Here is an 11304-nt window from a genome sequence, read left to right as displayed (position 1 = left end):
ATCAGAACACAGCCAAGCTCCCACCCAATCAGCTCCAACCCCACTGGCAGTTAAAAGGAAGAAACAGCTGCGATCACACACCACTCTTAGAAGCACGAAGCTGAAGACACCAGCCTGAAGATGACGAATGTGACTTCGTCGAAACGTTGCCAAGGTACTTTTAATTCTACGCGGGAGAAAACCCGAATAACTAAAGACCCACATACAAACACCCGCGAAAACCTCAGAAAACATATATATATATATATATATATATATATATATATATATATATATATATATATATATATATATATATTTATTTATTTATTTATTAATTATCTGGTGAATGTATTTAAAGAGTATCCTCCTTACCATAATTTAATTGCTTTATAAATGTAATGAATAAAATTGGTATTTTTCTTTATGAGTCATAATCAACAAAGCAATTTTTATGTTTTCTGCAGCATGGCGTTATGTTGGTGCTACAGGAGGCTTCCTCTTCATCATCATTCAGCTTGTCCTCCTTGTAGAATTTGCACACAAATGGAATAAAAACTGGTAGGCTTCTTTCATGCCTGCATATAAGAGGAAGTGTCCTTTTAGCTGAATTCTATTTTTAAAATTTAAAAAAAATCAAAATCACAGTTGATCTGTTTTAAAGCAGGCATTCTCGTTCAGTTTCTCTCGTCAATTGTTTCTTTGTTTTTAACCATCAAGCTTCCTTTGTTTATAGCTTTATAAATATCTTACTTCCTATTTATTGCCTGTTGTACTTTTTACTTCGCCAAACAAGCTTGCTACAATATTTCCTCAGCTGGTTATCTTAGTTTCGGTTTTTAAAAATGTGTAACATTCATAGGAGAGCTAAAATCTCAATCTACAGATAAAATCTAAATCTTTATGGGGTTTAACAATTACTGAACTGTCCTAACTTCCTTATATACACATTTTTCAAGGTTCTTAGATCTTGTTATTGTAATCTCTAAATTTAGAAGAAATAGCTTTAGTCTTTCCAAATATATCCTGAAGTAAACTTTTGATTGTCTTAAATCAATAATTTTAATTTTCATAAAACAAAGCAGTGTCATTTTTAGCCTTGAAAGTTTCACCAAATTGATTACATTTAATCTGTGTACATATCCCACATACGTTCCTTTAAATATTAAAGACATAACATCTTTTTAGAAATATGCGTCTTTTAAGCTGAGCTGGGAAGTCACCGATCTGTCCCCAAGTTTTACTTCCCATCTCCCCAGCAAATTTCAAGAGAAACCTAACTTTAGGCTGATCGTAAGATACATGAGACCATGCTCTTGGAGAGTGAAATAATTTAAATATTACTCAATATATTGCTGGTATAACTAGACACAGTACAAACTATTAAAATGCATTAATCTGAATATCCTATAAATTTAAAATAATAATTGAACACCCGTTCTAAAGAACAATATCTTTCTGTATAAAGAATTAATTCTTTATCCACTTCACATAGGCCTAATGAACTAATCTCCTTTGGAGGCTTCTAAATACTTAATATCATTTGTTTTCTTTGAGTTTAATGCATAATTGCTTTTCTTTCCCAAACAGGACATCTGGCACAAAGCACAATCAACTTTGGTACGGCTCCTTAGCTCTTGTGACTCTCACATTGTATTCCGTTGCTGTTGGAGCGCTAATTGTGATGGCTGTCTTTTATACCCGTGCTGATGGCTGTACATTTAACAAGATCCTGCTTGGCGTCAATGGCGGCTTGTGCTTGCTTATTTCAATGGTAGCCATTTCACCTTGTGTCCAAAACCGTAAGCAAGCTTTCTTTTACTGTCACTCTGGACTTGGTTGCTTGGAATTGGAGATCATTTCCTAGCCATATTCAATCCCTTAGTTTATCACAAATCATAGTCTGGGAAATAATAAAAAGACTGCTCAGGTCATGAGACCAATAGAAAAAAAGGCCTCATATTCAGTATGGACCAAAGTGAGCCTATTCAGAACACTGAGACTGCAAACTAAATATTGTTTTGTTTATAAAAGGCAGTAGTTATAAGGCATAGGTAGGCAAGATTGATTTTACTGCTTTAATTTTAAAAATCGTTTTCTGCAATAAAATAGCATTTATTCTGAAGTAATGGAGAGACCACTATAAGACCTAAATCTGGAATTACTAATTGCCCTTTTGCCTGACTTTCACTAACTCGGTTTAATTTCAAGATTATTAGGTCTATCAGCCATGATCTCTGACATATTAGCTGAAACCTTTGTGGAAGGGAATTGATTTATATCCACTGCTATTTTTGTCAGTCTACTCATGTAAGGTTCCCCATGGCAGTCAAGTTACATCATTGTGGTAACTCAGTGAGAGAGAGCATGTTTTCCATGAAGCTGATCCCAAGTTCAATTCCTGGCTTTCGACTCTTAAACTAAACAGAAAATCATGTAAAATACCTCCTCTAGAGATGTAGACCACAGCTAGTCAAAGTATACTCAATTCAAGGCGATTTCTTACATCCTATTCCTAAGGGAATGTTTGCATTATTATTTACTACAGAGATAACCCTATGATGCACTAAAATTAAAATCACTTATAAGATTCAATATGTAATTAGAGTTCTATTGTTATCTATATTGTGGAAAGGAGACATTTATTATTGGGCTTGGGAATTTATAGCCTAGGACTCCAGATTTTTTATTAAAATGAGTACTAGCAAGAACTGAAGATTGTTTCAGGGATTGAGAAATGGTGAAGAAACAACTTTTTCTTTTCTTTTCTTTTACATTTCTGTTTATGATTACTCCCCATTATTTAATCATTTCCTGTGGGTCACATTAAAAACTTCAATCTTATGTCAATATCTGAAGGGATTCTGAGGTATCTTTTAAGATCTGGAAGGAATACCCATCCCTAAAGAACTCCTTTTGAAATGAAAGGGACTTCTGTTAGTCAGAACTGCTTTGTGTTCTTTGATTTCAGGGAGGTTGCTCTAAATATGACTAAATCTATATCTAAACCATTAGTGCTTGGTATGTGTTTGGTTTCCCCAACACTCTTTCCCCTCAGTGTGGTTATTCCAGGGAAATGAAAGTACATTTTTGTGTGTTAAATTGAGATTTAGATTTCGGGTTTAATTTGACTTTTCTCAGCTGTTTGTATTTTCTCAAGATTCACTTTATCCTCTTGAACTTTTAATATACTTTGATGACAGAAAACATAATTCAGGAATTGAATTATTTGTCCCTCTTTTGATGGACTAGCAGAATAGCACAGAGAAGTAATGTGAAGGGTTTGTCATAATTTTCAGAGAGATCTAATCCTCATACATTTTGTTCTGTGACTAGGGTTGGATCTATGGTTCCTGTTTCTATTCAGCTAAAGCACTCCTTCTGTCCATGAAGGAGACCCCTGAATTTAAGATTCAAGGCCCATGAACTCAACATTATTTACAGTATGAACCTTTTTGCCAAAGAAAAGTCTACAGATGTATCCCTGTTTTAAAATTACAGGTCAGCCTCATTCTGGCTTGTTGCAGTCAGGCATTATCAGCTGCTATGTCATGTACCTCACCTTCTCATCTCTTTCAAGCAAACCTCCAGAAATCAGTAAGTTACCTTGAATTAGAGATTAACATATACATGTGCACTGTTTATCTATGTAAAATAATCCTTCTCCCAAAGTCGTACTTTCCAATTTATGTTGCTTGTGCTAATCGGCAATTCTGAATGTCCAGCGCACTTTGAAATCACCATACTGGAAACTCCCAGTAACCCTACCAAAAACGTATTGTGTAAGAGATACTATAATCAATTAATACATCTAGTTAAAGAGAAGGGAATAGCAAGCAACAACTTTATCTTGTAAGTTATCTCTTCAGATGTTTAAATCCCAATCAGTTGCAATAATATTTTTCCTATTTAAAAGTAATTTGTAAAGATGAATAATCTCCATCTTTAAAATCAAAGGAGGGAGTCAAACCTTCTTCCCCCAGCAGGCCTCATATAGTTCAGAAATCAGCTGCACAGACTTAGAAGATCTTCTGCTAATTAAGAGATGCAGGAAATTCGAGGGAATTGGAAAAAGGGAACACATCATTATCCAGGCTAAAGCATATGTAGATAATTGGATACATGAAATGTAGAATTAATTGTGCTAATTGTGGGTTCTTTTTCAAGTCCTAGATGAGAATCAAAATAATATAACAATCTGTGTGCCTGACTTTGGCCAAGGGCTGCAAACAGATGAAAACTTGGTGACCGGGCTGGGAACTACTATTTTGTTCTGTTGCATTTTATATTCCTGGTAAGTCTTCATTTCAGCTGTAATACAATTTTATGCAGATAGACAGATACTTGTTTACTTCTCAGGGGAGAGTAAGTATTTGATATCTTTCTGCCATAGCTTATTATCTATCAAATTTAAAAACATGTAACATTTTTATTTAAGGAATTGGAAAATGACTTAATTGAAAACTACAGGTAGTCCTTGACTTGGACCACAGTTGGGACCAAAAGTTCGGTTGCTGAGCAATGCAGCTTTTAAAAGTCTTCATATGACCCGATCTGATTTTATGACCATTTTTATTGAGGCTGTTAAGTGAATCACACAGTTGTTAAGCAAATCCCGTTTCCCCAATTGATTTTTCTTGTTGGAAGCTGGCTGGGAAGTTCGCACCAACTTTAGCAAGTATGAGCTGATGGCAAGAACCAGGGTAATGCGATGGGTTGTAACTTTTTCTGAGACTCTTCTAAGTTCGAACCATCATTAAACAGTGGTAGATCAAGGGCTACCTTTACTATACAAGGCACAGGTAGTCTTCAACTTAAAACCAAAATTGGGCCCAAAATTTTCATTGCTAAGCATGGCAGTTGTTAAGTGAATCGTGAACAGTGCCTTTTTTGCCATGGTTGTTAAGCAAATCACTCCAGTTGTTAAAAGTGAATTGTGTGGTTCTTAAGCGAAACCAGCTTCCCCCATTTAATTTGCCTGTCGGAAATCAGCTAGGATGGTCACAAATGGTAATCACATGACCCCAGGACATCGCAACATAAATGCCTGCCTTATGCAGTCTCCAAGAATCAGATATGATTGAACAGGGAAAAAAAAGCTAGAATAGACCATTTTTATCAAGTTTTTACTTGCTTTCCATGGTAGAGGCAGCTTACATGAATCAAGGCTCTTTGAACTTGAAAACTTCTATATTAAATTTAATGCCATAGGAACTGGCATCTTGTTGAAACCGTTTTATATGTTGTTAGGAAAATAAAATATCCCTCCTACATCAATATACAGTATTACTGCAGAACCATCTTTCCTTTCTGTTTTTTCTCTAGTTTGACCTCAACAACACGAGCAAGCTCTGAAGCACTCAGAGGGATATATGCAACACCTGAAACAGAAGTGAGTCAGCATTGTCATACAACCCATTGCTCTAGCCCAGGGGTGTCCAACCTTGGCAACTTTAAGACTTGTGGACTTCCAACTCCCAGAATTCCCCAGCCAGAAGAAAGTATGGCTGATTGGGGAATCAGTTCACAAGTCTTAAAGTTGCTAAGATTGGACATCCCTGCTTTAGCTAAAAACAGATGACTTCATGATGAGACATCCACACCTACAGTAGTCATTCCTCTCTTTCCCTTTAACCTTTTCTCCATTTTCTGATTAGCTTTTAAAAGATGCCCAAGTCAAATCAGAACAGATTCTTCTCTCATTCCAAAGTTGAAGGCTATTGAATTGCCACCTTAATATAGACGCTTCAACAAACAAGGTAGGCTGAGGTTAACTGTAAAAAAGTGTCTCTTCTGATTAGATGGTCCTTTTCTTAAGTCTTGTTGTCTTATTGGCATGATGCCCTCTTCTCTCTCCCCTGGTGAAACAGAAGTCTGCATAGTGAAGCTTTCATATTAGACAAAGTCTACAAACGCAAACATGTAGTTTGGCCAGATTTCATGGTTAGTTATTCTAAAAGTGATCCCTACTTTGATGTATAGTAGCAAATAACTATAAGATAAGATTATAGTGTTGTATTCTTTCAGGAGAAAGATTTGGATTCAGAGATTATAACAATGTAAGAAATTATCACACAGAGAGTTGCATATTTTCATGTTTTATTATTATAGTTCTTAAATATTTTGTTTATTTGCTATATTACTATCTATTGAAGCTCATCTAGCAATTCAACATAGTTTCATATTATGAAAACTAGAGAGTTTTTGCTGAGGAGGATTCTAAATATTGTGGATGCAGGCACAAAACAAAACAATAGAATTTAGAGAGGTGGTAAATGTATTTTAAACTAGGGTGGATGTGTAGATACTAATTCTATTAGTGGTCCACAGTCCCTTCTATGTTATGTGGAGAAGGAAAAAAATGCAGCATTATAATTTCAAGGAGATCAAGCCACAATATTCAGTGTCCTAATATCATACCTGTGCTGCCTCATATTTCCAGGGCAAGTCCACATACCAACTATCTTCACCTTGGTTTGGCTTGTATAAGCACAATCAAATATAAACACAATTCAGTTTTTAGTATCTGTGGCTGCCAACTTGTTTTAATTAACAGAAGATCTAAAAGCAGTTTTTATGTTAATATCCTACCAGTTGGTACTTTTTGCAGGTGCTACTGAAATGTTAGCATTCAAAGAAGATATTTCAAAAAGGCCTCAATGTCTTGTCTGGGACATGGGGTATTAACCTATTTTAATGCCTTCCATAATGTTGCTGTCATTGTTATCCTTTCCATCTTGTTTGGACTAGCAGCAGTGTCAAAGTTGCGACATGTGGTATCACATGCTTGCCACTTCAGACAGTGGTATCAGAAAGCACTGTTCTTGTGCTAAGCAAGAGCCAGCACAGATGGATGCTGTCTAGGACAATAGTCCAGGCTGCATGGGAGAGCTCAGAAATGTAGTACTGGAGTATACCATAATAGTGTTATTTTTAGATCATTTGCTCTTAAAGAGCACTACAAGAACTATTGTAGGGGAAACATAAAGAGAAGACTAGCAGCAGGCAACTAATTGTAGGTCTCATTCTTCCCTGTGACAGAAGCTCTTTTGTCTCCTGATTAGAAATGTAAACATAATTCTCCAGCTGCTTCTTTTAAATAGAGAGGCTTTCATGCATCTGAACTTGACTGTTAGTCACATTGTGAAGGACTCTTTATATGCATGGCAACATTGCTAACTGCATCTTGCAAGGATTTGCGAGACCAGAATATCTGCTAAACATAACTTTTTACATTGCTATTTTGGTGTTCATAGTTATTTGGAAGAACATAATTAGAGATTGTCAAAATGAAACGTGCCTTTACAGAATGTACTTTCTTGCTGTAATAACATTTATCAAAACTGAGGCATATTCCTTTGCTTTTAAAAATACTTTATACAGATTTTTTTAAAAAAATAAAATTAACTTATCTTTAAAATCCTATTTATTAAGATGAATATTAATATGAACACAAAATTATATAGCTAACTAACTACAGGTAGTCCTTGCTGACTGACCACTTGTTCAACAACCATTCAAAGTACAACAGCACTGAGTGAGTGGGACTTAAAATTTCAAGAACTAACAGTCCTTGAAATTGTGCCCGTCGCAGTGTCCATGCAGTCAAATGATCATGTTTCAGGCACTTGGCAACTGGCTTGCACCTAACAACAGTTGCAGTATCCCGTGGTTATATTTGTGGCCTTCCCTGCTGGCTTCCCACGAAGTCAGTGGGGAAACTGGCAGGAAAGATTGTAAGTTGCTCCTATTCCCGCTACTTTCTATCCCAAGGAGTCCCTGGGCAGCAGGGTGAGCAAGTGACTAGCTGCACTCACACATGACATACACACACACCCAGCCCAGCTACATTCAAGCTGTGCACCCCTAGCCCCACCACCCTTGCACCATATGCACACAACTCCACTGCAGTCGCACACCACAGAGCTGTGCACCCCTCAGCCTTGCCACACGCATGCTGTGTAGCCTGAATCAGGGAGGGAGTGCTGCACTCACACTGCACTGCAGTCCTGCATCACACCATTCCCTCCACCACTCAGCCACACTCCATAGCACTCACCTGCCTGCCAGCCTCCTTGCTAGCCACCGAAGGAAAAGCTTTTGACAGGGACTTACAACTTCCTGCTGGCTTCATCATTGACTTTCCTTGTTGAAAGCCAGAAGGAAGTCACAAGTTTCAGTTCTGTAAGATGGAACAGAGACTGGTGCAAGCATGTGGTGTCTCACTTTACGACCACATTGCTTAGCAATGGAAATTCCAGTCTCAATTGCTATCATTAAGCAAGGAGTACCACCAATATATTGCTATTATAAAAAAAACAATCTCTGCTTTAAAAGAAAAAAAATCTAAGAGCAAAATCCATTCTTTTCAGGCATATATTTCAAGCATATTTCTTTTGTTTTTAATGTAAGCTATTGACAAAAGAAAAAGTTGCCAGTATAAAAATCATGGTACCATGGTCCTTTGAACGAAAATGTAAATGTGTTGTCCTTTTACTAATAATGTTTCATTGAAATATTTTGAGGAGTATCAGTGCTAACTTACTTGTTTCTGAATTAGTGGAAAAAACCTTTTGGTTTTGTGTCTCTGTTGTAGGTAGCTCGCTGTTGTTTCTGCTGTACTCCTGATGGAGACGGTAAGAATTTCATTTTTTCTTCTGTGCAAATTTGTATTTTTTAAAACAAAGAAAGTGGGAGACTGTGAATTCAAGTCCCACCTTAGGCATGAAAGCCAGCTGGGTGACTTTGGGCCAGTCACTCTGTCTCAGCTCAACCTATCTCACTGGGAAGGTGTGTTGGATATGTTAGCTGTCTTGAATTATTTGTAAAAATAATAAAGGCGGGATATAAATATTTATTTATTTAGCTTATGGCATATAGCAATCTACAAACACTAGACACAATGCAGTCCACACAATGCAGTCCTGACAGCCTACATTGCTAGTTCATTCTGTTCAACACTTGTGTGCTTATCCTTGGTGCACCACGGGGAGCAAACTAGCTTACACCAGCTGACTAGCGGCACTTGGTTTGCTGGTTCTTCCCGGCTCCCCCTCTGGTCTCCCCTTGCCTCATGTTGCATTGCCTCGCATCCGGCCAGGTCCAGCACTGGCTTTGGCTCTCCGCACATGTGAACGTAGCTATGTTTTTCCCACCAAAGTGGTATCCATTTATCTACTTGCAATATTTCATGCTTTTGAACTGCTGTGTGAGCAGGAGCCTGGGAGCAAGCAGCGGGAACTCACCCCATCTCACGGAGCTGGGCTTGAACTACTGGAGTGCAGACCGTTTCTGGCTGGCAGTTTCAGCATTATTAAGCTGCTGCGCCATCGCATCCCCTCAGGATATAAATAAATAAACATGAGAACTGTCGTGCTACATTTCTAATTCTAATTACCTTTGAATTTGATTGGTTTGTAGATTTCATAAGTGCGATCAACTTCACAAAAATGTTTCATCATTTTTTAAACTATTCCCACAGACACAGAAATAGATTCTTTTTAAAGCTGCAGTTAATAAATTATGATTACTAACCGAAGTACTATGATATATTTTTTGGGTTAGTTTGTAATTTTCAGCTACCCGTTATTTTCCTTCACCCATAGGAATTGAGATTTAAAGGCTACATAGGATACTAGTTTATCACATATTTGGGATGGGAGAGAGCCTGTTTGACATATGGCAGCATTTTCAGAAACTTCAAATGCATATAGAGTCTCTTAAAACTTGAATAGATGTGCATTAAAAAGATTCTCTTGAAAGGTTATTTTTGTCATCTTAAAGCACTGCAGTTTTTCTTTTTTAGATTTGTTTCTGTGTGTGGAGAAAAACCATATAACCACACAAGAAGCTTAAAACTTAAAATATATGTTATAACCACAAGCATGTTGATTACAGACATAGCTTTAAAAAGAACATATCTGTGGATGGAAAACAGTATTTTTATCCCATGTGTTAGTGGAATATATTTTCTTTTGGAATTAATTATAATAGATTGCCATTAAATTGAGAAGAAAATTCTCAACAATGAGAAGAGTTGTAGTTCAGTAGTAAAGTTTGTATTTGTGTGTCCTCCCACAAGTGGGAAGGATATCAAGGCCAGGGAGAAATGAATGTGAAATTTCACATCAAACAGAAGAATAGCCACTGCAGAAAACATCCTTTGGCTCTCTTCCAGTCCACATTCTTGACACTACTAATAATTGCTCAAGGTCAGAAGTCCTAAACTTCAGCTCACAATGACTTGACCAAAGACCAGCAACTATCAATTTAAGCAAAAATGCTCTTAAAGGAAGATAAGTGTGAAAGGGGACTAATTAATATGGTTAGTTTGGCATACCACTTTAGGAATGGATTCTCCCCCTTCCCAATCTTTTTAGTTGAGTTTCAGTCAAGGCAATCCTAGCTGGGTTAACTCAAAAGTAATCCCATCTCATTCATTAGGGGTTTTTTCCCAGGTAATGTATATATATGGGTTTGCAAAATGTTTGTATCATTTTTTTTCAGAAATGTTTTGAGGTTAAAACAGCTGTTGCAGGGCCATTCTATGCTTAAAACAGCTGTTTCAAACTCAACACAGGGTTATTTTGCATTGTTAACTTTATTCTGAGTATATGTTACTGATTTAGATCTAAAGTATATCATATTTCTCTTTCTATTCATTTTACCCAGCTGAGGTTGAAGAGCATGTTGGGACAAAAAGCGGTCAGAGAGTAATTTATGATGAAAAGAAAGGAACTGTATACAGCTATGCTTATTTCCACTTTGTATTCTTCCTGGCGTCTCTTTATGTGATGATGACTGTTACCCATTGGTTCCAGTAAGTCTCTCAAAACAAATGTACAGTTTGATTTTATGTAGTGGGAACCCCTCTGGTCCTCTTTCTCGAGTCAGCCCCTTCATAACCACTCTAAGACTGTCTAGCCTCCTGAAGAAGAATTTGGGAGGACTGCATGGAACTTAATACGGTAGAAATGAAATTACACTCCTAACTGGATTAATATATAAAACGCCAAATATAAACTGGCAATTGTGCACATAACAAAACCACAAGGGGACTTCCACTCCACTGGCCCCCTAATGCCTAAGAGAAGAGTCAGACCTTGACAGTTTCCTAAAGGTGAGAAAAGTTGGGGCTTTGGGGAAGGGGAGGGAGATCGTTCTAGGTACCATAAGATGACAAAAAGTAAAAGATGCATGTTCTGGCAGCATGTGAGTAGGCAGATGTTTATTTATTTTATTTATTTATTAATTTAATTTATATCCCGCCCTTCTCCTTACGGACTCAGGGCGGCTAACAACCAGATAAAACACTAATCCCCAAAA

At 37.0% G+C, this 11304-nt stretch overlaps 1 protein-coding gene across 1 annotated transcript in view; it reads left to right on the top strand.

Moving 5' to 3' along the window:
* SERINC5 (serine incorporator 5) overlaps positions 1–11304 on the top strand; it is a 38044-nt gene that overhangs the window by 23422 nt on the left and 3318 nt on the right. Inside the window, exons 5-11 of the mRNA XM_015829901.1 lie at positions 447–540; positions 1570–1781; positions 3481–3576; positions 4147–4273; positions 5305–5371; positions 8576–8615; positions 10651–10798. Of these exons, the coding sequence (XP_015685387.1) occupies positions 447–540; positions 1570–1781; positions 3481–3576; positions 4147–4273; positions 5305–5371; positions 8576–8615; positions 10651–10798 (784 nt within the window). The remainder of the gene's footprint in view (positions 1–446; positions 541–1569; positions 1782–3480; positions 3577–4146; positions 4274–5304; positions 5372–8575; positions 8616–10650; positions 10799–11304) is intronic.

This window comes from Protobothrops mucrosquamatus, unplaced genomic scaffold (assembly GCF_001527695.2).
Source record: "Protobothrops mucrosquamatus isolate PMUCROS unplaced genomic scaffold, P.Mucros_1.0 scaffold_239, whole genome shotgun sequence".
In the NCBI taxonomy this organism is placed as follows: Eukaryota; Metazoa; Chordata; class Lepidosauria; order Squamata; family Viperidae; genus Protobothrops; species Protobothrops mucrosquamatus.
The sequence above is the reverse complement of the archived record's forward strand: the minus strand, read 5'-3'. Positions and strand labels throughout refer to the sequence as shown.